The sequence below is a fragment of the Annulohypoxylon maeteangense genome, assembly GCF_022496945.1.
Source record: "Annulohypoxylon maeteangense strain CBS 123835 unplaced genomic scaffold GGS22scaffold_2, whole genome shotgun sequence".
Classification (NCBI taxonomy): Eukaryota; Fungi; Ascomycota; class Sordariomycetes; order Xylariales; family Hypoxylaceae; genus Annulohypoxylon; species Annulohypoxylon maeteangense.
Window position 1 is genome coordinate 2,882,861 of NW_025953249.1, and position 27,825 is coordinate 2,910,685.

General features: G+C 47.3%; 8 protein-coding genes across 8 annotated transcripts; 2 read left to right on the forward strand and 6 right to left on the reverse strand.

The window, feature by feature from the left end:
- Positions 1–1,325: 1,325 nt before the first annotated feature.
- Positions 1,326–5,278, reverse strand: GGS22DRAFT_196947 (P-loop containing nucleoside triphosphate hydrolase protein; the record flags this gene model as incomplete). Its single annotated transcript, XM_047965912.1, has 3 exons — positions 4,063–5,278; positions 2,010–3,916; positions 1,326–1,955 (listed from the first exon to the last, which is right to left on the reverse strand). The coding sequence occupies exons 1-3, from the start codon at positions 4,847–4,849 to the stop codon at positions 1,326–1,328; spliced, it is 3,324 nt and encodes a 1,107-aa protein (XP_047823229.1). The 5' UTR covers positions 4,850–5,278.
- A 740-nt stretch (positions 5,279–6,018) lies between these two features.
- GGS22DRAFT_70604 (uncharacterized protein) lies at positions 6,019–9,185 on the reverse strand. The gene is made up of 3 exons (XM_047967863.1): positions 9,076–9,185; positions 8,197–9,016; positions 6,019–8,148 (listed from the first exon to the last, which is right to left on the reverse strand). The coding sequence occupies exons 2-3, from the start codon at positions 8,890–8,892 to the stop codon at positions 6,178–6,180; spliced, it is 2,667 nt and encodes an 888-aa protein (XP_047823230.1). The 5' UTR covers positions 8,893–9,016; positions 9,076–9,185; the 3' UTR covers positions 6,019–6,177.
- Positions 9,186–11,758: 2,573 nt separating this feature from the next.
- GGS22DRAFT_70608 (putative aldo/keto reductase) lies at positions 11,759–13,651 on the reverse strand. The gene is made up of 3 exons (XM_047967864.1): positions 12,812–13,651; positions 12,610–12,721; positions 11,759–12,560 (listed from the first exon to the last, which is right to left on the reverse strand). The coding sequence occupies exons 1-3, from the start codon at positions 13,230–13,232 to the stop codon at positions 12,104–12,106; spliced, it is 990 nt and encodes a 329-aa protein (XP_047823231.1). The 5' UTR covers positions 13,233–13,651; the 3' UTR covers positions 11,759–12,103.
- Positions 13,652–13,829: 178 nt separating this feature from the next.
- Positions 13,830–16,016, reverse strand: GGS22DRAFT_70618 (phosphoribosylaminoimidazole carboxylase). Its single transcript, XM_047967865.1, has 3 exons — positions 15,025–16,016; positions 14,385–14,963; positions 13,830–14,286 (listed from the first exon to the last, which is right to left on the reverse strand). Exons 1-3 carry the CDS (start codon positions 15,935–15,937, stop codon positions 13,958–13,960), a joined length of 1,821 nt encoding a protein of 606 aa, XP_047823232.1. The 5' UTR covers positions 15,938–16,016; the 3' UTR covers positions 13,830–13,957.
- Positions 16,017–16,192: 176 nt separating this feature from the next.
- On the forward strand, positions 16,193–17,841 carry GGS22DRAFT_153782 (FMN-linked oxidoreductase). Its single transcript, XM_047959918.1, has 2 exons — positions 16,193–16,424; positions 16,525–17,841. The coding sequence occupies exons 1-2, from the start codon at positions 16,381–16,383 to the stop codon at positions 17,708–17,710; spliced, it is 1,230 nt and encodes a 409-aa protein (XP_047823233.1). The 5' UTR covers positions 16,193–16,380; the 3' UTR covers positions 17,711–17,841.
- An 808-nt stretch (positions 17,842–18,649) lies between these two features.
- Positions 18,650–20,411, reverse strand: GGS22DRAFT_70623 (cyclin-like protein). The gene is made up of 2 exons (XM_047967866.1): positions 19,721–20,411; positions 18,650–19,570 (listed from the first exon to the last, which is right to left on the reverse strand). The coding sequence occupies exons 1-2, from the start codon at positions 20,186–20,188 to the stop codon at positions 18,683–18,685; spliced, it is 1,356 nt and encodes a 451-aa protein (XP_047823234.1). The 5' UTR covers positions 20,189–20,411; the 3' UTR covers positions 18,650–18,682.
- A 456-nt stretch (positions 20,412–20,867) lies between these two features.
- Positions 20,868–22,728, reverse strand: GGS22DRAFT_153785 (WD40 repeat-like protein). The gene is made up of 2 exons (XM_047959919.1): positions 22,537–22,728; positions 20,868–22,472 (listed from the first exon to the last, which is right to left on the reverse strand). The coding sequence occupies exons 1-2, from the start codon at positions 22,579–22,581 to the stop codon at positions 20,958–20,960; spliced, it is 1,560 nt and encodes a 519-aa protein (XP_047823235.1). The 5' UTR covers positions 22,582–22,728; the 3' UTR covers positions 20,868–20,957.
- A 1,444-nt stretch (positions 22,729–24,172) lies between these two features.
- GGS22DRAFT_153787 (kinase-like protein) lies at positions 24,173–26,488 on the forward strand. Its single transcript, XM_047959920.1, has one exon. The coding sequence runs from the start codon at positions 24,725–24,727 to the stop codon at positions 26,231–26,233; it is 1,509 nt and encodes a 502-aa protein (XP_047823236.1). The 5' UTR covers positions 24,173–24,724; the 3' UTR covers positions 26,234–26,488.
- The last annotated feature ends 1,337 nt before the right edge of the window (positions 26,489–27,825 follow it).

Consider the following 27,825-nt stretch of genomic DNA (forward strand, 5'->3'; position numbering starts at 1 on the left):
CAGCAAGAACGAAATATCTATAGGTACCAGGTAAGTGATTAGTTATACCCTTAAGCATGAAATATTGGACGCAGGTATGTACTGCCTGGCAAACCCGTAGTCCCACACTCAACTTCGCTAGGGTATATCCCAAAATAAAGAGCTTCAACTATCGTCACACGTAGTCATGCGAACAACACTCTATTGCATCTAGCAAACCACGTTAGCACACATTTGTCAGCGGTATGAGTCTCGCTTCTTTCGAAGCGCGTTAAGTTGACCTACCCTGAAAACCGCCCTCCATCACGTCTCCGGGTTTCTCCCCTACGCCACCCTCATGGAATAACATGCCCCTTCCGTTATGAGGTCTTCTTGAACCCGGTCGATCCATGTCGTGATGTCTTCCGTGGACATAGACTTAAGATCTCCGGGAATAATATACCGCAAGGATAAAAAGAAGTGGCACATACGCCTCCCCACCACAACAATATCCCTCCTCCCGCCTACCATAATCTACACACTGGCATCCCTCTACTCCAGGCCCACATACCTCGGCCTCATCCCTACCAGAAGCAACATGCCCATTGTAGCCTGAAACATAGCCCAAGTCCTTGAGCGCGACTTGAAATTATGATAACTAGAGGCCTACGTACCTAGGTACTCAGGTAACCTCCCAGTCTAGATTCCGGAAGCCTCGAGGAAAACGCGAAAGGGGGAAACCCCGCATCGATACTACACTTCGTATCGGTCGGGGCGACAAACACGTTACCGTTCATGTACACACCCTCATGATATCTGAGTGCATTACTCCGAGCGCTTGTTCTCGGCCTCGAACGAATTGATGTGATAAAATGCCTAGTTAGCTGCAATCCAAAGCAATCATTGAACTATGATACGACGGCTATCAGGAGAGAACTCGAACCGCACCTAGCGGCCAGGTAGCCATGTAGTTAGCATATCACGAATCTATATTCATCAGTAATTCAAATCGAATTGAATTAGCTAAATGTCTAGCAAATAAGGTGGTGATCAATCCAGGGAGCACTTATCCCCCCTTGATTACATAATCACATAAATCCGCCGTAGCTAAAGTAAACATGGCCATAATGGTAATATGCACGAAGCGCGCGGTAACTGTATAATAGCGACTTTCTGAAGGTGCAATCGATTCTGGGTATATATTCAGGTTAGAATGACTGCTTGCTTCATGGAGATGAACAGATACATACCTCGTGATCCTTTCGTAGTGCATTTCTATCATGCGAGTAGGGTATCATGCTAAGTAAATTCATCTCTCAAAGCTAGTAGTATTTTCGAAGTCGCTGACTCTTAGAATCCCTTAATATTTAGATGCATATTCGAACGCGTTTTCTAAGCAGTGTCTGAGAGTCAAGGTCATTATCGTCGACTGCCGAAATCTCTGAGTTTGATCTCTTCTGGCCTCTAGTTTCCTCAAATGGAACGGGAGTGTCTGTGATCAATCCTTCATCAGGGTCAAATTCTCGGCCAAATCCTCTACCGAAGACGAATTGTGGGGTTTTAAGCATCGAGGTCTGCGCGACGCCGTCTTTTTCGTCAGACATCGGCATGATCTTCGCATTCAAAATCCATTGGTATATCAAATGGTCGTCTATGATAGACTTGACCTTGACTTGTTCAGCATGCGTCATCTGTTTACGACGGTTGACAATAATTTCCTCGATACTGTTGCGCAAGACGAGGGTCTCGACAGATACTGGTTTTTGCTGACTAATGCGTCGCGCTCTTCCGATAGCCTGGGCTTGAACTTGTGGATTCAGGACAGGGCTAATGAAGTAAATGCGCGAAGCACTGCGCATGTCGAGGCCGAAAGCTGCTTGTGTTATATCCATCAACAAGACCCGAAATTCCTGGTTATGTGTGAAAGTAGCAACGTATTGCGCTCGTCTTTCTGAGGTAAGACCAGCTCTTGAGTAAATCAGATGTTGGATTTGCAGCTACAATGTAGGTAAGTTTATGCACAAACAAGAGCACAAGGAATAGATGCTTACAATTTCAAGCACCCCAGCTAAATAATATGCAATGTTGTCATTGTCGTAGAAGATGATGATTTGCTCCTTATCTTGGTACTTGACGATGGAGTCAATGAGATAGGATAACTTGGCCGAGACGGTCGAGATGATCTTAGTTTTCTTCAGAGGTTCAGCAATCTCAACGGGACTCTCCGAGTTTTCAGCGTTCCCTTGATAGCTCTTAGTGGGTGACGATGTTACCTTTTCCAAGTTCCCCGATTTCGGCTTTGTGTTATGGTCGTCGCTGAGAGAAATATTGCCAGCTAAGTGCAGGTTTGAAGATCGCCCAATCTCAGCTGACATCGCCAAAGTTAAGGCTTGAGAACGCTCAGCCATACCTTGTCGATCGAGCATGCTGCTCGATATTATTGTCTGCAAGGATGTTGGGGCATCAATCCAGGGGTTTAGATACTTCTGGAGCGCAAGGATCATCCCAGCATCGGTACAGATAGGTTGACCCGGACTTTCAACCTCCTGAAAATCAAGAGACCAACTCTTCCCATTACCCCCGGGAAAGTTTTCTACGTACAATGGCATCGCGTGGAATTCGTAGCTGACGGCCTTCAATTTATTCTTTACAGCAAATTTGCCAAATGCAATTGCTTGTTTAAGAAGTTCTTCGTCCTCGTCACTAATTGGGATTTCCTTTTTCCAGAGAAACTGTTCCGCGGTCCGTAAAGATTGATTTATGTCGCTGACGGAGTAGAACACGCCACCGAAGAAGCAAGCTTGTCTTAAGTTATTAACGAGTCGAATAAGACTCTTGCGCTGTCTGTAATGGAAGAAGTAATCCATATCGGTGCGCTGCGACTGTACTGAGTTGAAGATGACCATCATGGAGAAGAGATTCAGAGACAGCTTATCCTGGAAGGATCCATCGAGAAGCACGATCTTTTCTTCTACTGGAGGTAGAAGTGTGCTGACATCTGAGAGCCTATGACGGACGATAAGTGAATTGAGAGTTGTCCTCAAACAGTCTTTGCGATTGTGACCCTTGGTATGCTGGTTTTTGTTCATGACATACACATTCCAATCAGCCACACTGTCGCCGATCTCATCCTTCGTATTAACCCATGGCCGAACTCTGAGATACTTAGTAGCAATATTGCCAATTCTTTGCAGGTCTTGTCGTTCCTGGGGTGGGGCTGATTTTATTGTTCCGTTGGCGCCATTGCGTGAAGTGTTCTCTACACCATACAATCCTCTTGAAGGGGTTCCTGTAACAACCCAACGTGCAGATATTTCAAGGCGGTCGAGAACTCTCAGCACATCGCTTTTCCAACCTCGGGTTCTGTGGCCTAGCTTATGACCTTCATCTATGATGCAACGCTTGAACCGAATGTATTCAAGTGGGCAACAGTCCTTCTCTTGCTGGATCCACTCGAAGCGACTCTCAGAAAAGAGAATCAAGTCATAGGTCAATAAGTTAAAGATTGATGGGATTTCTTGCTTCTCTACAAGAACAAGTAGCTTCAGGCCGGTGGTGTGCTTCTTAATCTCGTCTTGCCATTGCTTGACAAGGTTATTGGGAGCTACAACGAGCGAGACGCAGCTGAGGTACACTGTTTTGGGTGCTTTGGCAGTGGGCACGGCTCTGTTACTCCTTCGTGGCTCTATCAAGGTTTCTCGGATTTTGTATATGGCAAGATTCTCTTGTCTCTGCAAGGCCTCCTTGCAGTGCCGGTATTCGCGGCCGCTCTTAGCATAAGCCTCGAAAAAGAGCCTCCATGCTATCGAATTTTTGTTGACTGCTGCTGCTGCCATATCCATTAAGGATGCATTGGGCTTTTGGTCAGTCTCAACAACAAATGGCTCCGGGACTTTGCTAGGCTCGCCCTTGGTGCTGATAATCAGAGATAAGCAGATGAGGGTCTTTCCCGTACCCACTACAGGATATAGTTAGTGATATTGATTTATGGAAAGGGTACTAAGTAAGGAAGAAAGATATTATATACCACGAGACACTTGTCGTCACTCTAAATAAGATAACTAGAGATAAAAAGCTCAAAGGGCGATTTGGATGTTTACTTACTCTCTTCTGCAAGGATTCCACCACGGACTCCGTCGTAGTACCGTGGTTCCCTTAAGACAATACCTGAGACGTTGTCGTAATACCAAGTTTTCCCATCTTGGTCAAGCACTGACTGAAATCGAGGGTCAATAATCCTCTTAGGATTTTCCTCGCGTTGAAGCATGAGTGCAGCCGATCTGCCTTGGTAGGGGTATAGTTTCGTAGTTATGCCAGGAATATCACTCTGCAGTAAGCATTCCATCCCATCACGGGTGTCTGGGTTCGTCTCTAAGCCTGAGTGAGGATCTGGTGAAGGAATGTTGTTAAACATGGACAAAAGCGATCCATCGTCCTCGGGTAGATCTTGAGTACATGGTGCTGGGTGACCTTGGTAGATGGTTCTGGTTGCGCCGCTCCAACAGTCCGACGAGTAATCTAGTTGAGATAGTAAGGCTAAATTAGCTCTAGTTAAGTCATTGTTGACGATCATGACACTTCTGTCTACATCTTGAGGTAGTATGTAAATTCGAAGGCGCCCCATATTCTCTAGTTCGGAAATTTGACAAAAAGACATCTGAATCCATCGATTTGTCCATAATCCGATGAAAGGTTGTAAAAAAATCTGCTTTAAAAGTGTGTTCTGCAGCTGGGCTGGAAGACAATCTTGCGCGGGAAATTCATCCGGATAGCGAGCGAAGAACTCCCACTTAGACGAGGCAAAACTTCCAAGCAATGAGAGATTGCCAGTATCTGCAGGTATTTTGAGACACCCAGCTGGAATGTATTTGCTAGTCCACGACGTATCCATGGTGTTGGTTGGTGTAACAAGGGGATTTTAATGCTGTAAATGTATCTATGGGGGAAGATTCAATTCGTAGGTTGAGAAGTAGCGACAGGCCAACGACAGGGCCTGTCTTCATCGAGAATAGTGATCTTGGAAGAAATCACATTGAAGTTGGCTCGTAGAAATATTTGAATGTTAAAAGTAAAGTTGTAAAGAAAAATTAAGAAGACTGCTAGGACGCAGAGGTAGGCATATCTTAATTTGCGATGAATGTAAGACGAAGGAAAGTGTTATCCCTTTGACTGGAGGAAGGCAGCGGGCCCACTTATTATGGTTTTAGTAAAGCTACTACTCGCCAAGTAGAGAGTACTATTTATGGTATTTATAGGCTGGTATAGTTAAAGGGAAAGAAGATATGTGTATTTACAATCTAAATTTCATAGGTGTTATCGGATCTGATGTTGTTACCGGAATAAGTGGGTTGCTGCCTTCCGCTAGTCGAAGGAATACAGTAGGTAATGATGTCGGTACAGTGCGCTAATTACAGCGCACGGTACTAGCTTATGCCTCGAATATGAGCATACTGCGACAGTAATCACCTCGCAAAGTGTATATGCTCAACCACGACATAGCAATCGTAGGTTGTTTGCATCCTGTATGTTTTCCCAAGGTCATTAGACAAGGCAGGTTCTACTTTGCGTGACTGAAGAACTCAGGAGTTATCGTAAGCACAATGCTTATAAGATTTAGGTCATGAGATATCGTGAAGGAGTTCATCAAGCTATGAAGATATGTACCTATTAGGTATTTACATAATCATGAAAAAGCAACCTTGAACATTTCCAGTGAGAAGTAGCGTTAGGGAAACTGAAAATTAATTATGTTTATAATACGGTGTACTGTCTCATCAGCACGGGATGCAACTCAAAATTTCTTAATCAATATAGACAAGTTTAGTTCAAAAATTTAGCGGCTATATACTACAATCCCTAAAGCTAAGTACATGTAAAAGCAGAGACCACAGAGCGGTCTAGGGTATCGAAGAAATACAGTACGGATGTAAGGACCCACCACTGTTGCTCCCAACAAAGACAACGAGCTCCTTCCCAAAACTAACCCACGAAACGTAGGATTAAAGAATAGCGGCTGTCGTATGAAAAGATGGGATCTTATTTTTCGTAATCGTAATCCGTGCGAGAAGGACTCTTAAGAGGTAGTAAAAGACATTAAGACCAAGAAAGAATGGGAATAAAAAAGAGGTACCGTAGCCTTTCCCCATGATTGATTGTATCACCCTCATAAAATGGTATAATCCATAAACGCCTGATTCAGCAAAATACCTAAATCAAGAATTACGCCTGTGCGTCCAAGTTCTCCAAAACTCGCCGAGCTGCCTCTATTTTCCTCCTATATGCCCGATAGTCAGCCGAACCACGGCCAGATTCGGCCAAACCGAGAACACTTCGACCGAGTCCAGCAATTAGGCGCTCAACAAGAATGCGGTCATCCTTTTGTAGCATCTCGATCGGTGACGTCTTGTTATCTCCGCTCTGAATGCTATTAAGGCTCTCATTAAGAAAGACTTCTGAAATTCGTTTTAACTCTCGATCGGGAGAATCTCGTGGCGTCAATATTCCACCGTTAACTTTCGGTTTGTTTACCAACGGGAAGCTTCGATGAGTTTTGCTAGAGTCAAAAGACGACACTGAAGGTCGATGCATAAATGCCGCCGCACTACTTTGGGGTCGCCGGATATTGGAGGGTTTGGGCCGACTGTTATCAGATCCGGAATCGCTCGTCTCGGTCGATAAACGAGCCCGTCTCGCTGCGTCCGGCGTATGCGTTCGAGCGCGCTGGGGTATTATAACACCGTGTCCATGATAAGCTTCTGCGGCCTCATTTTCTGCTCTTGTCAGCCTGCCCTCTGTGGCTGTTGCGAACGACTCTATCGATGAAATGGAACCATGACTACCTCTACGAGAGCGGCTCCCGGCCTTACCAGCAGTCGATCTCGTTTTGGAAGTCGTAACTGGACCCCGAGTCGTCTCCACCGAGTCTTCGGAGCTGAAACTATCGCGGCTGCCTTTCCTCATCCGACTCCGGCTCATGCTGCCCATCGCGCTATGTAGGAAGAAATGCTCATAGTCGAAGGCATCTTCGCGATCTTCGTGAGACACTTGATTCTGAACGGAATCGTAATACGCAGACGCGCCACTATCGCTTACATCGTCCTCGAATACGGACTGATCATTCTCATCCATTTCTGCCTCTACATCTTCATCTTCTTCTTCCTCCTCCTCCTCTTCTTGGACCACTCCATCAACATCTTCGTCAGAACCATCCTCAGTCCTCAGATCGTCGGCGTCATCTTCTGGTTGGTTAGGAACTGATAGACCGTCACTCTTTGACGAAAATGAGCTATTATCACCATCACCTAATGGCGAAGGCTCGCTGTCTTCTACGGTAGAAAAGCCGTTAGGGATCGATTCCTCACTGGCGTGAGGCGACATTTGCTTCACTGCCAAATCCTTCGCAGCACCGTCATCAATACTCGAGACGTCCTCATTTGACAATTGTGATTTGTAATCACTATGGACGGAACCCTCATCTTCACCTTGGGCCGTGCCAGCGTACCACTGGTCAACTTGAGCGTGCGTGAAAGGACTAGGAGTGCGTAAGCTCTGAAGGCTTCGCCGTTTTAGATTATCTGCTCGGGCTTGGTCTCGTAACGTCGATAATCTTCCCTTGAGATCCTTCATCTGGTCTTTTAGATCACGCATTTGCGTCGTTGATGCAGATCGCTTCAGCCCTTTATCTGAATAAGACCCGAAAGTCGGGCTAAGGAAATTATCTAGTTTAGGATCTTCCAGGCTTGGTCTTGAATCTACATCCTGCGAAGCATCATCCTCACTTAACGGCTCGAGGAGATGCTCTCTGATTTGTAGGGACGGCTTGCTTCTGGCAAAGGCTGAGCTACCGTATATTGATCCATCCATCGGCGTGCTTCTCGTACTTCCATGTATATAATCCGCACTGCGAGGGCTATGAAGGGGCGGTCGATATCCACCTGCCGCGCCTAGAGCGCTCGAAGATCTAGGTATATATGCGCCTGGCTTGACCAGGTCGGTGGGAAGGGTGGGGATGTTGTTTTCGCTAGATATCCTTGTGTGCCCAGTTGAGATTTCGCGAGAATTCGCATCATGGTCACGATGGATTGCGGTTGTAGGCCTAATACTCGTAGGCGAAGGTGTCGAGCCAGAATCAATAGAAAAGGTAGGAGAGCTTAAGGATGACCTTGCTCGGGTCAAATTTCCTTCCATGGTCTATGAAAAATTAGTCAATGCAAACAGACATACCGAGGACATGCTCACCGTCAACCGCCGCTTGGCATTCGCTAGAATTTGCTCGGCTCTTCGACTCAAGGCTGTAGAGTAGCGTTCCTGTCCAATTGCTCTACGTGCTTCCTTGATTGCCATGGCATTCTCGTGGAAGGCGTCATCTATATAAGAGTCGGCAACACTCTCCTCATCGTCCCCCTGAAAATTGCTGTCATCAACGCTGACAGCGTCGTCGAAATCGGCGAACGTCCCACCCTGGTCATGGTTGGTAATAGTACTCGTCGATTCCATCGACAACCGCCTTTCGCGACCAATCTTTGAATCCTTCTTCTTTATGATATCGTAGTGGGAGAGGGAAATCGGATGCATCGAGCCGTCGCTGCGCGTGGACCCGGATCGCGGCTTGTTAGGGGGGCATGTACTCTCAACCTCGGTAACCTCCCCGATATCCGAAAGCATCGTTCCATTCCCATATATAATAGGTGTAGTTGGAGTGACAGGAGTCGTGAAGGCCTGGGCACTGAGATCAAAGCCCATTTCGGCAGCATGTGCGTTCTTCCACATTATTAGGGGCGAATGTGATCTGTCTGGGGAAGAGCAGGTATCGTCATAGTCGGGCAATATCATGTCTGGGTTGGTCAGAGTGGGCGACGCTGGCAGAGCCGGGTAGGGCATAGAGCCCGACCCTGACCCCGACGTCTGGGCCGGTGGAGTAGAGGCTGTATGCATTGGCGAGACGGCGCGGATTGGCTAGGTTTCTAGAGATCGTAGTGGTTCGCAGTTCGCAGCTTAAAGAGTCCGTAAAAGAGGGTGGCTATAACCTAGAGGGGACAGGCGACGAATCAAAAATGGACTGTAAACTGCAATTAGCCGCACCGCTTGTTGAAGCAGATGCGAATATTAACTACCTACCAGGTAGGTACAATACCGTATCTACCTAGATAGGTACCTAGGTAGGTATGGTGGTGGTATATCCAAAGTTGCACCTAAGAACGGGTATGGTATGTGAGTTTATCTTCGAAGGCTCGTGGCCGTGTACCCGTATAGGACTCGTCGCAAGCAATAAACCAATCATATGCGAGATCGTCTACAAATTAAGCCGGGGAAATCGACAAGGTAAAGTTCGTTCGGACGAGCGACATCAAAACCCTAACTGAAATCGAAGTGGCCGGGACGTTGTAGAGACGTTGTAGGATACCAAGGGAAGGGGGGCACAGCCAAAAGGAGGGTTGGGAGAGGCTCCAATAGACCCCCAAGATGATCGATTTTCTATTCAATTCCGCCGATTCGCACGAGTTCCAAAAATTATCATGGCGAAAAAGGGAGACAAGCGAAAAAAACAAGAAGCTCCAAGAAAGACAATTCCAACCACCGTCCCTAACCTCTGGTTGTAAAATGCCGAATCCGGTATCGATAGGTTGGTGGTCAATGTCAATGTCAATTTCAATCAACTCCGATTCTCGTTTTCCCTCAATCGACCAAAATCGCAAGAAATGGCATCGGTTGCCGATTCTCGTCGGGTGGTTTGGGGTAATTAATTAAAGAGTGGGCAACATTTGAAGACTGCTGGGCTGTTTTTAGACCCATCTGGCTATCGGTTCAAATGTTCACTGTGGTTCATCTGTACGAAGTATTTCGTACCGATGCTCCCACTTGCGTCCACTTGTACCTGACCCTTCCACCTGGACACTGAAGAACCTGGCTGCGACTTCTCTGATTGGATACTTTATTACAGCTCGTCCCTCTCTCTTGAATTTCTATGGATCAATTGGCTATTCGGTAGAAGTGGAGCATACTTGAAATGACGAAACCTCCTTTTAGTTCCTCTTAGCTTCTTTTAGGTCTCGACTTCTCAGATTCCAAAATTTATTAGTGCGAGCCGAGCGTCGCACACCTGCCGGCTCTAGAACCGTTTGAGCGTTTGAGCTTAGTGCATTCCGACGCTAGACTTTCTGCGGCTCGTGAAAGCCGAAAAAGGGCACCGCTTCGGATAAGAAAAGAAGAAGGAGCTTAGTTTTCAATACTATATTAAAGAGCTAATTGGAATTCGAAAGACGGGCAGACGGGCAGACGGGGAAAGATTAAAGATTGTCCAAAACTCCAAAACTCCCGACTTCCAGGGCAACGTAGGTATGGTGTGTATGCTCTTATGCAAAGCGATAATGGACCAGTCAGGTTGCTCATATCGACCGGATCACAAAGTCGAGAAACGAGCTTCCACATTCATGCAGCTGCCGGGATCGTTAAATTTTGCAGGAAATCCTGCACGGTCGTGAATAGGGGATAGACTGGGCGGGATGGCTGGCCGGGTAGGCTGGTAGGAAACACACGCGCAATCATACCGCAAGGTTGCTGCTTAACCCCTTGTCGCGTTTCAATGCAACAGCAAGAGACGGCAAGATCCATCTTTAATTGTGTACCTGCCTGTACCTACCTGTACCTGCCTGTAAGTATGCAGGTAATCTAGCATAGGCCGAGCCAGTTACGGTTAGGACCTCATCAAGAGGGTCCTTGCTGTATGTAATGTGAAAGGGGCATTCGGAATATTATCGAAAGTCTGAGGGCTCTTCAGTCTACTAAGTAGATCTTGTAATAGAAAAAATAGAAAAATAGAAACATCCTGGCATCTCATCCGGCACTAATATGTGCTCGCTTAAGGATAGTAAGAATACCTAGGTAGGTATTTGTGTAAAAGATATACAATACGGGATGCATGAGACGAACCAACAACGGTGATGATCAATCATTTCGATTATCAATGCTATCAAATGACTCCCTTGACAGTCACATTTTTGGCGGTTTAGCGGTCTCGTGTATAAATTGTCATCCGTCAAATTTTTGGAATGGAAGTCATCGGCACGCCCGGTGCATTGGGACGGGCCGCTTGGATCTTTAGTCGTCCTGTGTAATAAATCAAAGATCACTTAAAGGATTTTGCGTCTCTATTCGCGGCTCAATAGTTTCCGTACGCTGTTAGATCTAATAATAAGAGGGTTTTTAATAATAGGGAATTACATAATAAACTTCCCGTCTCTCTTATTGGTCCAAAGTAGGGGGTTCTCCACATATCTACAGATAGAGTTTTCTGTAATTTTCCATTTCACCTCTTCAAGTTTCATACCTACCATGGTAACTTCCACAACTTCTTCTCTCGGCCTTTACTCGTTTTAAATACAATTTGCACTACATTATTTAGGTATGAATTGGTTGAGGAGTATATCAAACCTTTATGTCCTATTAGGCTAAAGAATGGCGGTCACACGTTTGTTCGAGATGGCCTAAAAAGTTGTAGTTGTCACGACACCGCTATACCACGGTAAGACATGAAGCATTGATGTATTCGCATTATCCGGGTACCCTTTCAGGATGTAAGTAGATACCTACCTATATGGGCTTTTTTTATTCTTCCAATCTCAACCCACTAAGTGATGAACGTATCAAGAATTCTGCAATGCTGAAGATGAGCCTCCGGGTTTCTCAAAATGTGGATATCTTCTTGCCTGATAGTGGCGTTCATTAAAGTCTTATGCTGCCATGAACATTGGAGCGCTGACAATGCCAATAGGTACATATATATATAGACCCAAGAAGTTTCTTTACGTAGGTATGTCCTCCGAAGAAGAGGGATAAATCCAAATGATACCTACCTTATTGAACAGAAAACTTCAGCTCTAAACTAGATACTTATGCGAAGTGAATAACAACCAATAGAGATGACCAGGAAAGAAGAAAACATCAGCTCAGGGAATCGAATTCCTAAGCCAAGCGTAACATCAAACCCGGAGCTGAGTATATTTGACAGGCACTTAGATATACGTACCTCAATCACAATCTATCTAACCTAGTTCTATAATTGCTATTGGGAAGTTTGACTTAGAAAATAGCATGCGGGTATACATAGGTATTATAAACCCGAAGCCATCAAAGCCCAGCCACCCACCTATGTATTCGTAGGAATCCCCTCAGGATACCTCTCCCCGGCACTCGGGAACTTCCCCAACGTCTCATCCAACGCCGCCATCTCCTCATCCTCCAGCTCCACTAGCACCGCATTCTCCGTAACCCTCGCGGCCGTCGTAGCCCCGGGGATCGGTATAATCGTCTTCGGCGCGCCCTCGCGCCAAGTCGACAGCCGCTTCGTCCAAGCAATGGCCAGCTGGGCCGGTGTAACGCCCTTCCGCTTCGCGAGCGCGGCGACCTGCCCCGCGAGCTCGAGGTTGATGGCGAAGTTCGGCGGCTGGAACCATGGCCACACGCGCAGCTGCGGCTGCACGTCGTCGATGGTCTTGATGGTCCCGCTGAGCCAACCGCGCCCGATCGGCGAGTATGCGATTATGGGGATGTCGTACTTTGCGCATGCTTCCGCTACGCCGTTGTCGAAGATGTGTCTTGAGAATCTGTGTTGTGTGTTAGGCATGTGTGTTTTAGGGGGAGGGGGTTGCTTACAGCGAAAGTTCAACCTCGACGCCTACGACCTTGATGATCTTGACAGCTTCGTGGATCGTCTCGGCTCTGACCTCTGAGAGTGAGATGCCGCCAATCTTACCAGTGTCGATGTCTAGTCTTTGTCAGAATACATGCTATCTGCGAGAAGATAGGTTGAAGTCTAGTGATAAAGTACAGGAGGGGAAGTAGAGTAAAAACATACACTCCTTTTGCACGACATCGAAGGTCGTCTTCATAGGGACATTCTGATCGCGGCGAGCAAACTCAAAGATATCAATCTTCTTGCGGCCCTTGAGCTGAGCGATGCAGCTATCGAGAGTTCTGCGGGTGTTCTCAGGCGATCCATCAGGCTCCCTGCCCACGGCGCCAACGCCACCCTTGATGCTCAGCACGACCTTCTCGGCATCCTCGGGATACTTGGCGAAGTAGCGCTCGAGCAGCACGAGAGAATTGTACTCAGGCGGCCCGTAGAATTCGCCGCCGTTCCAGAAGTTCATCCCATTATTCAGCGCTGCCTTCATAGCCTCGAACGCCTGTTCCTGGGGAACCGGTTCCGGCCGCCAGGTCAATCCCATCAATCCAAATCCCGTGGATCCGATCTCTTTTCCGACGAGTGTAGGCATTTTGACTGTCTTGTCGATTTTCCTGATAAGTTAGAAGTGAACTGATCTTTCGGTGGTGAATCGGGAAACTAGGTATTGTTTTATGTGAAGAACATGTATCGTCTTGCTGAATCGTCTTGAGGCTTTTATATATTTAGCCGTTCCCCTCTTGATAATGTGAATGCCGTGATTTCTATGATGCCTAGGTGGTACAACAGGTTGTACACATTACCAGGTCAATCGAATTAGGGTGACGGTGGCCGGACCTAACCAACGCGAATTATTACTAAAGTCCATCTTCGCGATCCGTAGGTACCTAGATTGTTAGGTAATGACTACCTACATACGTGAGTACTACGTCAACGGCATCAACGGATTTTACGACTTCGCGAGGCCGGGGTTATGTGTGGAACCTCCGTGGAACTTCGCCTCTAGTCTCTCGGGTTTCCGTAGCTCCAGCTCAAAGCCCCGAGAATTAATCATGCTGCTTTGTAAAGAAGCGCTGAACTACCCAGTAGCCCAGTTACACGACACAGCACTCCTAGGTCACCCCGGCCTATTGGAGGTCAAGTAGCTATCAGTGACTATTGTGCTTGATTGTTACAGTACAGTACCAATGCCTGTACCTATCACAGAGTTTCACAACATAGAGGGATAATCTCTCCTCGAAGTCGGCATCCGCGGATCATGTCTCACAAGTGTAGTCACAAATCATCAATTCTACATCCTTCTAAAAAGTTCGCTGCTCATTTCTTCTGCATGTCGTCGAGATACGCCTTCCAACCTACAGACGATATCCTCTCGTCCTTAGCCAGAACCTCATTCTTCATACTCTCCTGGTAGCGCTTCATACGCTCCGCATACTCGGGATATGCGCCGCCCAGGATACGGATCGCGAGAAGCGCTGCGTTAGTCGAGTTGCCGATCCCAACTGTGGCGCACGGGATGCCCCTGGGCATCTGTACAATTGAATGCAAGCTGTCGACGCCGTCTAACACGGAAGCCTTCACTGGAATGCCGATCACGGGAATATGCACTTCTGATGCAAGCATGCCCGGCAGATGAGCAGCGCCACCTGTATGTATATGTTAGCAATTATCCAGCAGAATTATGTCAATAAGCAAAATTCAAGACGAGATACGAGTTACAGTAGTCAAAAAGTAAAATACTAACCTGCTGCCGCAATTATAACTTTGCAACCCGATTTAGCCATTTCTGCCGCGAACTTCATCATAAGATGTGGCGTCCGGTGTGCCGACGTTATGCGGACTTCGTAAGGCACCTTGAATGCGTCTAACATTTTTAAGCCAGCTGCCACGGTTGTCAAATCCGAATCAGAGCCCATCGTAACAGCCACCAGAGGGACAGGTTTCGATACTGTCGTTTGAGTCTTGATAGGATCTTTCGAACCAATGCGCTCAGCTCGAATCTCATCCATGACTTTAATGAGAGGGCTTATCGTCTCAGCTAGACGTTCTACTGACGAGAAGCCGGTAGCAGTGATATGACCAATCTTTCGTCCTGGCTTTGACTCTTTCCCGTATAGATGTACATATATGTCTGTAAAGTCGTCATATGCCTCTTCAGCCAGATCAATGTATTTATCATGAGATGACGGCTGAGCTCCGCCGAGGACATTTAACATGATTGAAGAAGGTACTCGCGCCGTTAGATTAACGCCTTTGTCGGGGACACGATCCAGTATGGAGTATAGTTGGGCTTTATACTGTGACATTTGGGGAACGGCCTCAACTATAAAGTTTAATTAGTAATTGGACGTTAAAATTTGTATAAAAATAGAGGAAATCCGTACTTGTGAAATGGCCAGAGTTGTGTGGACGAGGAGCAACCTCGTTGACGAGAATTTGGCCATCTGCAAGTAAAAACATTTCAACAGCGAAGACACCGCGACCCCAGAGGCTCGCTATAACATCACTAGCAACCTTCTGCGCCCGCCTTTTGACGTCTTCGGGTATACTCCGTGGCGGGTAGAAGACCTTAGTACATATACTGTCCTCATGTATAGTTTCAACAACAGGATACGGGTAGACATGCTTAAGCTTTCCATTGTCGTCCTCCGTTCGTAATACCATAACAGACAGTTCCATCTCGAAGGGCACCCATTTTTCCGCGTATAGGGCTTGGTCCCCCATTTGAGCTGAGACATTCTTCAAGTCTTCAGGACCGCTAACCTTGAAGTTTCCACGACCATCGTATGATCCTTTGCTACCCTTTAACATAAAGGGGAAGCCATATTTCCAAGCAGCTTCATCAAGAGAATCCTGTTTGGTTTCCCCAGACTCTATAGCCATCTGTTCGGTAACGGGAATTCCGTTCTTTGCGAAATATTCTTTTTGTTGATACTTGTCCTGGATGAGACGTATCGTCTTCCATGACGGGTGAACGGGAACCTTCTTTAAAATAGTTCCTTCTCCGTCTGGATTTGGTATTTCCACTCCTTTCGTTGCTATCTCCTCCAACACCTCGGTTTCTACATGTTCAATCTCCACTGTCAGGAAATCGCAACGAGTAGCTAAGAGTTTGATCTTCTCTGGATCTTTGAAAGAGCCCGTAACATGAAGATCGCTCTGGTTGACCTGTTTCGCCGGGCAATTTTCAGCATCCAATATAGCGATTGGTATTCCTAAAGGCCCGGCTGCCTCACATAACATGCGGCCAAGCTGGCCGCCCCCAAGTAGGCCGATGACAGGCTTCTTTGCTGCCATTATCAGGGGTATTTGAAAAGGCTAAGATAATTTAATAGAGTATAAATAAATCTCATCTAGAAAAAGCTTAGGAAGAATTTATCTCTTGCATTAATGAACCGGCAAAATTAAGTTAGACGCTATTTTCGTCTAAGAAAGGCAAGCGGTAGCTTGCTTTAAAGGGCTTAATTGCATACCCCGCGATCTTTACCCCGCCACCCCACCATAATGTTTGATAATTCCAGCATCTAAATCGTGTTTTTGTTGCTAAAAACCACGACTTCACCGTACAGCTCTTTTCCATCATCCCTAAAATGTGAGAAATTGCGGTATAACCCAATGCCTCTCCAACTTATATTATTCTGCTAGATCCTCACAAATACGACAGTTCAAGCTCATATGGATGGCACTAGTCGTCGCAGTATGCATCGCACCAAATACTCCTATTTCAATAAGTGACCAAGATGGACACGGAGAGTGAAGATGGGTTCCTCCAGCCCAAGATCCAGTATGTCAAACACCACGACAATAACGACAATATACTACTATACCCAATATGTCTACACACACACACCCAAATCCAACCCCCCAAACTAACACCCCACCAGCCCCCTAACCCTCTTCTCCGCCACCAAATCCCAAAACCGGCTGCTCTACGCCTGCGCGCCCATGGTCCGGTACAGCAAGCTCGCCTTCCGGCAGACAGTGCACCACTTCGGCACGGACCTCTGCTGGACGCCCATGATGCTGGCCAAGGAGTTCAACCGAAGCCGGTTCGCGCGCGACAGCGACCTGACTATGTCTACCCCTACCCCCCGTACCCCCACCGACGCGGGGGTTAGTGAAAGCGGTGCACATGGACGTGGGATTGGGGAAGTTCCGACAATAGCACAGTTCGGCGCGAGCCAGCCCCTCGAGCTGTCCCGCGCCGCCTCCCTCGCCGCCCCCTACGTCAACGGCGTCGATTTGAACTGCGGGTGCCCGCAGAGCTGGGCGTGTGCGGAGAAGCTGGGCGCTGCGCTGATGGAGCGGCGCGAGGTAGTGCGGGACATGGTGGTAGAGACTCGATCGCGACTCCAACGCGACGGCTGGGCCGTAGACCTGGCTAACTACACCCCGAGCACCGACTTCGCCGGTCGCGGACGTAGCGTCAGCGTGAAGATCCGGGTGCACTCCGACCTACGGCGAACAATGGACTTCATAACGACGGTGCTCGGAGACGAGCACAACCGCAACATCGACTGGCTGACAATCCACCCGCGCACGCGAAGCACACCGAGCAGCATCCCGATCAACCTCGAGGCGCTCGAGATCCTGACCTCGACATTCGGCACGAAGCTTCCTATCCTCGTATCCGGCGACGTTTTCACGCTTTCCACGCTGCCGTATACATCTCACCTGCTAGATCCGCAACCCACGTTCACCACTACAAACTCTGATAATAACAACGAAGATCTCAGTAAATCCCATCTCCCCCATCTCGCAGGTCTAATGTCCGCACGCGCCCTCCTCGCAAACCCGGCCCTCTTCGGCGGACATGACAGCTGTCCCTGGGAAGCCGTCGACGTCTTCATGTCGAACGTAGCGCGGGCGCCCTTACCGCTGAAGCTAAGCGTGCACCACCTGACGGAGATGTGCGGGCCTGGTTTCGGACCCGATCGGAATGCCGCGTTGCTAACGAAGAAGGAGCGCTTGCGGTTAACGGAGATGGGGAATTGGGTTGATGTTATTGATTATATGGATGAGATACGGAGTCAGAGGGGGGAGAAGGGTGGGATTGTGCGGGTTGTTTGAGCGCTTGGTGCTTGACTATGGGATGTGTAGGTAATAAGGATATATGGACATGTGTGCGTAGATATCACGAGAGCAATTACTCGATATATATAGTTAGAACTTTTAATAAATAAACAATCATTATCAAATCACTCGAGGTCAACACAAAACAAAGTAGAAATTACGACCTTTTCATTCATAACAAGCCCCTACGAAGGTAGGTTAACCGAACAAACGAGGTATCAAGTAATCGTCCCCTCATGAAAGGTATGGCTACCTTGCGTACACGATCCCCTCGAACGAAAATGCAAATGCTCTCATGTGTTACATTCTACTGTACAACGCACCACCGTAGAATATGAAAGGTATCGCAGGCCTGACCTAAAAGAACATACGCACCGCCAGCCCCTGGCCTCGGGAAGATCAGAAAAATGGTTTGCCGGGTCCAACTCCCCCCCTTTGCCATGATCCGAGAACGCCGTACAAGAGCTTCGAGGCTCGTTTGATAATGAAACAAAAAGTAAAAAGAGAAATTCTTGTACCGGGTTTGCCTTATGTGTTTGGGTTGATAGACTCTTTGGTTGCTGTAGTCTGAGTGTGCTGGCGAATGTACGGTCATGCAGAGAAGTTGTTCTTAGTAAGGCTGCCTGGAGATATCATCGTCGTGAAAATGGGAGAACCGCGAGAACCTTGCCGACTGCTTATGATTCGAGAAGTTTTCGGTTCTGATGCAGCCGCCCCCAATCCAGATTATTCATCATTCATTTCACTTTCCTCGTCTTCGGATTCTTCAGATTCCTCAGATTCCTCAGATTCCTCGGATACCTCAGATTCTTCATCTTCCGAATCGGCACTTCCTGTTTCTGATCTACAACCGTCAAGGTCCTCTTCATCCGATGAGTATCCCTCCGCTTGCTCAGAAGGTTGATCAGGAGAAAGCATATCTTCTCTTTGGTATGTCGAGATTTTGTCCAGCCAGGCTAATACATGTCTCTATTCATGTACTTCGCCTTCGTCATCATCGTCCGAGCCAAGACGTTGCCGCTTAGGATCTCTGGTTTCTGATGCTAAAGACTCGACTTCCTTTCTCTTGACTCCATTTGTGCCTGAGTGAATAGTTGGATTGTTTGCAGCCGCTTTAAGGACGGAATCAGAATCACCCGGAGCTGTTTGAGCTGCAGATTCGGCTGCGGCCGTATCGATCTCTCTCTCTGCCGCCGCTTCATCCATGCCGTTAACCTTGCCCTTAGGGCTCTGGGTAGCACTATCGGTCCTAGGCGTACCGTTGATGGAACGTGCGCTGATATCCTCCCCTCTTCTTCTAGTATTCTCAAGGATAAACAATGGCGACTGCGAATAAGGGTTCTCCTGTTTGCGCAAGGGATTCTCTACATAGAATTCCTTAAGGACCTGGATGGCTTTTACACAGTGCTCCTCATTGCCGTTGAGCGCCTTCCACCATGCTTCGCCATTTACATCTTCTATTCGCTCTCCAGTAAAGGTACTAGAAAAGAAGATTGCTGCAATGGCAATGTCACGCGCGTCCATGAGAAGTGGTAAAACGGCTAGGCACGAGTCGTTGCAGAATGCCCATGCCGCGTGTCGTAGGTTCTTGTTGTGAATTACTTGTAGCTGGCTGAGAAAGTCGTACAATTTGAAGTGTGGACTCTCAATCATGAGGTCAAAGGTCAGATTCTCTAGCATGACTTCCTCGAACATGAGAATGCTGTCTCGCCATCTCCAATATTCTTTCGACTGTTCGTCTACGATGAGCTTGGCATTCTTTTGGGCGACTTTTGCGACAGCGATGATGATGTCTTTCGTCTTTCGGCAGTTTTCTTCCGTCTTGTTGGCAAGGAAGAGCGCGGTTGCTGCAATGTTCTGTACCAACGTTATGGTTAGCGACGGATTTGATGCAGGACATCTTTGTCCTCTTTTGAACGAGGTGAGGATTAGATCACTCGTCAAGTCCGGGTAAAGTGGAACTTGTCGCTGATTTAATATGTACTGGTCGATTCCTGGTTGACTTACGTAGTGATGAATGCCATGCTTCTCCTCGACCATACTGCATCTCATGAAAAATCGGTGAAAGAAAACCCCTGCAACGTAAAGGGTAGTTTGGGGCAGTTCGAGTAAAATGCCGGCTTGGTAGATGAAGTTGACACCCTTCGCCCGCCTCAGTCGCTCCTCGGCTGGAGATAATCCATCCAGGATGCTCGGGCTGCTAAGAACCTCGTCCGGAGTGAAATACCATTGATTTGACATTGTGAGTGGCGTCTTAGTCGCCGAGCGACTAGGAGAAGGTGCGCCGAGTCGCGATTGTGGTGCAGGTGGAGATGTACGCGACGAATTTGTAGGTGGCGAAGGGACAGGTGGAGGTATGTCGCGTCTCCTTGTAGGTGATTTGGAAGTATTGTTCGCGTTACTACTGGTAGGAGGCGCGGTAGGAAGTTGGTAAGGTTCCCGGTAAGGAGGTCGGTATCGGTCGATACTCGCCATGACGTTATGGGAAGGGAGAAAAAGGAAAAAGGTAGAAGAATGCGATCGTGAGCTTTCGCGACGGTTGGCAGTTGGCAGCTGGCAATCGATACTTTAGGTAAGGTGGGTCATCTGGTTAGGTATCTAAGTATCGTTCATCGATAAGACTGGGCAGGGTCATTTCCTTTACTGCCTTTTAGATAAATTTGAAGTCGAAGATGTTAGTCCCAAGTAAGAAGAAGTGGTATAAAGAGTAAACCTAAAGTTTATATGATTGAATGGCCGTTCCGAATGATTGGCATCACTTTCCTTTGAAGTGTTACTTCCCTCTCTACAGAAGGCGCATTCAAAACATTTTGCCATAGGCAGATCAATACCAGCTGGCGGCGGATCCGCTCACAGCTGTCACACAGCTGTTGACTGCTGGCTTTGATCCACTAGACAGTTGCAGACACTCATAACAACAGTTGGCTTGCAGCTGTGGCCCACTTCAATGCCAGCTGTTGCCGATTTACCTATGGCAAAATGTTTTGAATGCGCCTTCTGTATCGGATTCACAGTTACACCCTAAGGTGTGGGTCTATATAGTAGCTTAACCTTAAGTGCTATAGTCGGGTGTGATTGGTCACATGTACCCTTGTACCTATGCAGCTTCAAGCTTCACATAGCACTGTGGATCGTGATAGTATACAACTCCTTTCTCCTTTTCAGTATGGCAACCATATAAATATATTGGGTATCTTCCGAGTTGTTGCCATCCCTTCACCTTTAATTTGCCATGTATATCCTATTAAACTCCTTCACCATCATTCCGACCCCACAACTTCACAGTTCTATCATGTCCACCACTAACGATCCATCTCCCATCTCTGCTAATATCCACACTTGCCACTGGCCCTGTATGCCCTTCGAGAGTTTGTATAAGGGTCCAGTCATCTGCAGAAAAGACGTTGACCTTGCGATCAAATCCGCTAGAAGCGAAGAACGTGCTTGACTTCTTAGGAAGTTGATTCCCCTTTTCGTCGAGCCCCGGAGAGCTACCGGTGAGGGGGTCGTCTAACCCTTTATACCACCTGAGATCTGAGACTGCGCTAGTATGGGCTCCAATTCCACCTGTTCTCTGGACTTTCCTTACGTCCCAGCACTTGATCCAGCCGTCTGCTGAACCGCTAAGAACCCGATAGCCGTCCGAACCCCAATCAAGGCCGTGGATGGGTTTGATGTGTCCATCTCCGTGACCGTCTAAGATCATAACTGTTCTTCCAGATCTCAGGTCCCATATCCTACCAATGCTATCTAGGCCTCCACTAGCGAGTAGCGATCCGTCTGTATTGAAACTAATAGCGAATACGCCTCTTGAATGACCTTCTTGTAGTAACAATTCTGTGGTTGACTCGACATCCCACAAGCGCCATGTAGTATCTTCTGAAGCTGACGCAAGATATCGGCCGGAAGGGTGGAACTCAACTCGACATACTCGTTGACCATGTCCCTCAAGTGTCGAGAGCGGCGTGTCTTTATTTAGTGACCAAAGATTTACCTGGCCTTCGGCACCGCCCGAAGCAAGGTTAACCGCATCTGGTGACACGTTGCTCTCAGAAAGGGTCGAACCAGGGAACCAGGATATACCGCTCACTCTGTTCGTATGTCCTCGTAACGTCATCTTCTCTTGTAGTGTTGGTATTTCGATCAGCTTAATAGAACCTCCCCAATTTCCCGCAGCGACAAGTCCACCGTTGGGGGATATCCTCGTCATGCTAACATTCCTATCTCCTGCCGTCTGGGAGCCTTGGAGTTCGAACGCTTGTAGGCGCTCTTTGATCTGTTTGCGAAACTTGACGTGCGTACGTAGAGGTATCGATGCTTCCTCTTTCTGGAATGCCAACCTTCGTTTCGCCCGGGGTAGAGAAAAGGTTGCAATATCTTGCCGCGCTTTTAACAATTCATCACTGCCTGTTGTGTAGAATTCTTCTTCCTGATCTTCCTGGCCATCCTCTGGAACATCCTCCATGTCTACATCGGGCGATTCTCCTGGTGCCTGCTCTGCTTGTAAAGTCAAAAGTTCCCTTAATCTATCTCGTCTATCCGCCGGGCCTTCACCAAATAGAGTGATGGGCTCTCCAAGCTCTCGTAGTCTGGCACGTACTCGGCCATCATCTGTTGGTACCGCCATCGTCGCAGCTCGTCTCTTACGCTCGAATTGGGACAATATGGCGGAGGCCTTCTCCGGGGCGATTCCGGCGGATGTTGAAGGAATTTCATAGTCGCGATCTTCCGGGACTTGGTCTAATGTCATACCATGATCCTACAGATAACAAATATTAGTTCCCACGCGTTGTAGCAAAATGCCTGGGGGCATGTGAGCTTACCTCCTCTGCTTCCTCAACATATGCTTGCCGCGACGGGTGTATCATGGTGGGCAATCTTGACCACAAGTAAGACTCTTAAAATTTGGTGGTGCTTTCAGAATTTCTTGGCGAGTTTTGTAGTATTTCTCAACTCGAAACAAGGCAACTTTGAATAGAATGCAGCTTTTTTTCCGCGAAGCTACGAGACTAAGTCGCGCCGGGATGAGAATGGTAAAAGTGGATAGGTACAGACAAGGTGGTCAAAGCTCGGCTATATCCTTGACTTTTTTAAGGTTTAGGTAGGTACCTAGGTACATATGTACGAAGTAATTCTTGTAGAGTATCAAATTCATTAGGAACTTGGACACCGTCGATATTTCCTCGCCCATACATTTATACCTGTTCCTACAGCAGCTCTTGTTCATTAAGAAGACTTTATAATACATTTTGGCGATGAAGCTGCCACTATGCATGCCATGAACACTTATAGGATTGACAATGAGATACAATAGACTCCGAAGAAAATACAAAATGAACTGTTAACCATATTGTTCACCCTTCATGGCACGAACAAAACTCATATCTCTCTTATAAAGCTCTGTAAAACCCACGCTTTTGCTGGTCATGTCTAGGAGTTAAAAGAACCCGGTCTAATAATTAAAGAGAGATCTGAGTTGGAAACATCTCATCCGATCCGATCGCACGCTGCACGTAACATCTTCCTTTAGGGGCATCAACGGAATGTTACCCAACCTGCCCAACTCAATTGCGAGCATCGAGTCCCGAGTAATATTACTTCTTAAAGCAAGATTAACATGTGATTCAAAGTTGTAAGTTGGGCGTTAGAAAGCAAGAAGCTCATGAGTAGGTAGATAAGTACCTATGGATAAGTTCACCCTTAAATATTTATTCATAACAACAGTTCGAATTCAAGTCGTTGGATCCATTTCTAAGGCGGTCATCTGAGTTAAATAGGAAACCTGAGGGCTGCAGGTGATAATTTATCCAGTTTTGCTTTCCAGAAACAACGAGTAATCCTTGAGAAATCATTGATCATCAACGCGTACTTCGTACTATTAGGTACGCATTATATTATCTTAGTATAAATGGAGTCCTCTGAGCATTGAACCCGCGTTTAATAGTTGTTGAAGTATTCCACTGGGTAAACAATCGTATGTTGCCTATTGAATACGAGAGCCAATACATGCATTAAAATATGACGGCGGCACAGTAACTCCGATATTTGGAGAGCGGTGTATCTAAGTCATGCAAGTTTATGAATTATATGCTTGGCATTTTACAAATGAAATCAATATACAATTTTTATTTACTATTATCGCATTCACATTTCGATCTAAATTCCTCAGAAGAAAAGATATCGATGTTCGCATGCTGTTAGGTTTTCACGTGGTAAAGAGTCAGGGTATGAATGGAATGAAGTCATTCTTTGATGACAGGGCAGGTCCTGGGCTGGTTGCGTTCCTTGATTTTGGTATGTATTCCGCGCCAACTCATTGGTTACAGCGAACACATGTGCCTGATTGTCAGCTGTAGCGGCTAATCACGGGAGCGCGGGGAATGGTTAGGCACTTAGAGTGCTTTAACTGCCTGAAAAGGCCCTAAAGTCCGCCTAACCGGGCAGCCCTAACAAGGGACTTGACCATCTCCAGAGGGCTACACAGCTGAAAATAGAAGGAGCCCAAAATAATTGGACCCTAAGGTTAAGGTTAGCCTGTGGAATTAAGATCCGCTCGCTACACCCCACCCTAAATCCCAGAAAAAACTTTCTGGTACAGTCGCATAATTAAAAGAAAGTGGTGGCCTGTTCTTACATTTTTGATTCCTTCCCTTCCTTTTCATCCACCATTAGGTGAACCAATTTTCGACCGTTCAACAACCCAAAAACGACTTATAGTAAACCTACGCGATTGCAAATGCATCAGCAAAACGATTCCGACCGATTTTCTTCATCTACAGACTGCCACCAGATGACTTCGACCCTTCAACCAGTACACTCTGATTATCTTCGCGAAGCACGCTCTGACGCCGAGCGACGACGCGGAACCCGCCTACCTTGAATCGGGGCGGGTTGAAAGAGTCGCGTCGACGGAAGGCTCTATTTTTTTAAAAATCCTTTTAATTAGGGTATTTTACTTGAGATAAACACGGTATAAAGTATAAGGAGGATAAAGAGGAGGGATTAGAAATCATGTTACCACCAGCCGCCCCAGCGCTTACAACCGTTCGCGGTTTCGCACCGACCCCAATTATGTCCGGCGACGACGACTCCGACCATTGTCAGACACCACCTTTGTCTGCGCGACGCGGCCGAACCCCTCGTATCGACGATGTTGTTAGCGCTAACTGTAGTCCCGTTTTGCGCGGCAGTCATTCGCCTGCTATCAGTGGTATCGCCAAGCTGCGCTTGCAACTCGACCCTCTCAACCTAGGCGACTCACGTGCCAGCACGATGTGCCGAACTCGAAGCGCCAGTCGACAGCGTGTCATGAGCGGATTCACCAGTCATACAGGTCGTAGCGACGACGAAATTTCGGAGGCCGGATCGACCAGTTATGAGGTTGCGCTAGAGAACGACTTCGTTAGCGAAAGTGTACGAGAGAAGCGCTATGGTGCGATCGAAGGTGGATTAGTGCCTCGAAAGACGCAGTCTGAGGACTTCGAGCCCCTCCGTTGTCTCGGAAAGGGCACTTACGGCACCGTTCTTCTCGTCAAGCAGCGCACGACCGGCCGATTATACGCGCAGAAACAATTCAAGAAAGCCTCGGTAGTGGTTCACAAGAAACTGGTCGAGCAAACAAAGACGGAGCGACAAATTCTCGAGTCTGTCAATAGACATCCCTTTGTCGTCAAGCTGTTCTATGCTTTCCAAGATCAAGAGAAGTTGTACCTCATCCTCGAGTATGGACAGGGTGGAGAGCTATTCACCCATCTCAACACCGAGAAGATGTTCCCCGAACCAGTTGCTGCCTTCTATATGGCTGAGATGGTACTTGCCCTGTCTCATCTTCACGATACGCTCGGCGTAGTTTACAGAGATTTGAAACCCGAGAATTGCCTACTAGATGCTCAAGGTCACCTTCTGCTAACCGATTTTGGCCTGTCCAAAGTTTCGGTAGAGGATGACGATGGCTGCAAGTCTATACTCGGAACTGTTGAGTATATGGCACCCGAAGTCGTTCAAGGCCAGAAATACGGCAAGGCGGTCGACTGGTGGTCGTTCGGTGCGTTGGGTTACGACCTTATGACGGGTAACCCACCCTTCCGTGGCGGCAACCACGCCAAGATCCAGAGCAACATCGTCAAGCAGAAGCTCGTCTTGCCTTACTTTCTAGGTCCCGATGCCAAGGACCTGCTTACGCGGCTTTTGAAGAAGGATCCCGCCAAGCGCCTAGGTTCTCATATGCCCAAAGATCTCCAGATCATCAAGAAGCACAGATTCTTCCGGAAGATCGACTGGAAGAAACTTGCCGCCAGGGAGTTGGAGGCGCCGATTCAACCAATGATCACGGACCCGGAACTTGCGGAGAACTTCGCACCGGAATTTACCGAGCTATGTTTGAGCCCTATCGTCGCCAGGGATCCCTGGAACGAATTCTCGCCAAAGGATGGCTTTAAGGAAGACCCCTTCGGCGGATTTAGTTTCGTGGCTTCCAACAGCCTTCTAGAGACCAACGGTTTTATGTGTGCCGAAGCATAGAGATTCCTCGATGGAGCATATGGTTACGGATTCAGTGCAGCAATATGGTTATAGAGCGATTCTAAGCCGGTTTGCATGCGATTTTAGAGGGTTTGGCGACGATGATAGGTTTCGGGACCACCCGCAGTGATTGAAATCACGATTTTAGACTAATAGACCGATTTGGGACGATTCATTAATAGAAGCAATGCTCAGAGGCTGTCGAGCAGCCAAGAACTACCCTTGCTATTCCCCCGTTTATGATAATATCCCAACACGGATTCGTGATCGAGAGGCCTCCGCTGCTGCTAGATTTCTCAAACAATACTAGGTATTCTGCGCCTTCTACAGCATATCTACTAGAAGCATTTGATCTAGTGTTTGCCGAATGGTTAGGATATGTCCAACTCATTCAGGGACGCGCAAGTGCACAGCCCCGAATGGCATGAGATACCACACCGCTGCAGATTCCACCAACCAAGGAGATTTTCCGAAACGGATAATGATGTTAACTATGCATTTCTCCTCATGGTAAGAGCAATTACTAATATCTTAAGTAATAACTGCATAGCCGATCCTCAGTCCAGTCTCTTGAAGGTAAAGATCCGTGGAGACAGGTATTTCTCCGCACATATATTCTATCCTATTAAGTACCCAGTCAACATATCTACGACGAGTAAAGTTAATCGAATGCCTCAAGCTTCCAGCAGCCCGGGATGGCATTGCACATGGAACAACACCCCCGTACGTCTTTTCCCTTGGCATACATGATGACACCACAACCCTACAGCAAGTGAACGACTGACGTTACAGTACAGCTTGATTATCATATCAACCAATATCTTACCTACGGCAATGGATACCTACTGTAACTAGTGGTTATCACATAATATTTGACCACATATAGTGCTGCACAAGTCTTTTCGAGTAGGAAGACCGCACATGTCATTATGCCAAAGAAATACGTGGAGGTTAAATTAGCCTCTAACAGAAAACGGAGATAAATCAACTAACAAGTGGCTGTACTAACTTCACTTCGCGTATGCCCAGATTTGGCAATTCTATTTACGGATATTTCCGGTCTTATAGTTATACCCGTCTGGCTGAGCACATCCCTAACCCATCATCAATATCGGTTATCTCTGTACGGTACTTCATCTCGTAGAAGCGTCAGCTGTCGATCCCCCAGATTCCAAGCCGCCGGTGTTCTTGGACAGAATGTGCTGTCACGGTGTTGTCGATAAAGAGGAGATGATACACCACAAGCGAGGGCCGAGACAAGAGTACAAACCCGCCTAGCAGGCGAATTGGAGCGTCATTTGTATACAGAGCCTCATTTTCATTCTCGTGCTGGTATTACAGTAAACACATGTTTCTCGTCAAGAACGGTGCACCGATTACTCATGAATGGATGTTGAGATACCTACTCGTATTACATCTGACGCCAGAAAGCTAGATAGATGATTGTTTCTTATATGCCGTCATAACCGCCTTAGTAACTACGTGGATGTCATTGGCGCTTGGCACAGTTTAAGTTGAGTGTGTAACTCGGTCCGAGCAATACTCAGGTTATAATTCTGTCGCGCGCAGGTCTTCCATGTTCACAAATAGGT

Excerpts from the sequence above, each read along its gene's own strand:
- GGS22DRAFT_153782 (XM_047959918.1), top strand. The coding sequence starts at position 16,381 with ATGGACACGGAGAGTGAAGATGGGTTCCTCCAGCCCAAGATCCA. Across the intron at positions 16,425-16,524 it reads TTCCTCCAGCCCAAGATCCA|CCCCCTAACCCTCTTCTCCG; the intron begins GTATGTCAAACA and ends ACACCCCACCAG.
- GGS22DRAFT_153787 (XM_047959920.1), top strand. The coding sequence starts at position 24,725 with ATGTTACCACCAGCCGCCCCAGCGCTTACAACCGTTCGCGGTTTCGCA.
- GGS22DRAFT_70618 (XM_047967865.1), bottom strand. The coding sequence starts at position 15,937 with ATGGCAGCAAAGAAGCCTGTCATCGGCCTACTTGGGGGCGGCCAGCTT. Across the intron at positions 14,964-15,024 it reads CAACTCTGGCCATTTCACAA|TTGAGGCCGTTCCCCAAATG; the intron begins GTACGGATTTCC and ends TAAACTTTATAG. Across the intron at positions 14,287-14,384 it reads AGTTATAATTGCGGCAGCAG|GTGGCGCTGCTCATCTGCCG; the intron begins GTTAGTATTTTA and ends ATATACATACAG.
- GGS22DRAFT_70604 (XM_047967863.1), bottom strand. The coding sequence starts at position 8,892 with ATGCATACAGCCTCTACTCCACCGGCCCAGACGTCGGGGTCAGGGTCG. Across the intron at positions 8,149-8,196 it reads ATGCCAAGCGGCGGTTGACG|ACCATGGAAGGAAATTTGAC; the intron begins GTGAGCATGTCC and ends AATTTTTCATAG.
- GGS22DRAFT_70608 (XM_047967864.1), bottom strand. The coding sequence starts at position 13,232 with ATGCCTACACTCGTCGGAAAAGAGATCGGATCCACGGGATTTGGATTG. Across the intron at positions 12,722-12,811 it reads CGATGTCGTGCAAAAGGAGT|ACATCGACACTGGTAAGATT; the intron begins GTATGTTTTTAC and ends GACAAAGACTAG. Across the intron at positions 12,561-12,609 it reads GTCGAGGTTGAACTTTCGCT|ATTCTCAAGACACATCTTCG; the intron begins GTAAGCAACCCC and ends CACACAACACAG.
- GGS22DRAFT_70623 (XM_047967866.1), bottom strand. The coding sequence starts at position 20,188 with ATGGCGAGTATCGACCGATACCGACCTCCTTACCGGGAACCTTACCAA. Across the intron at positions 19,571-19,720 it reads AGCATGGCATTCATCACTAC|AACATTGCAGCAACCGCGCT; the intron begins GTAAGTCAACCA and ends ACGTTGGTACAG.
- GGS22DRAFT_153785 (XM_047959919.1), bottom strand. The coding sequence starts at position 22,581 with ATGATACACCCGTCGCGGCAAGCATATGTTGAGGAAGCAGAGGAG. Across the intron at positions 22,473-22,536 it reads ATGTTGAGGAAGCAGAGGAG|GATCATGGTATGACATTAGA; the intron begins GTAAGCTCACAT and ends TGTTATCTGTAG.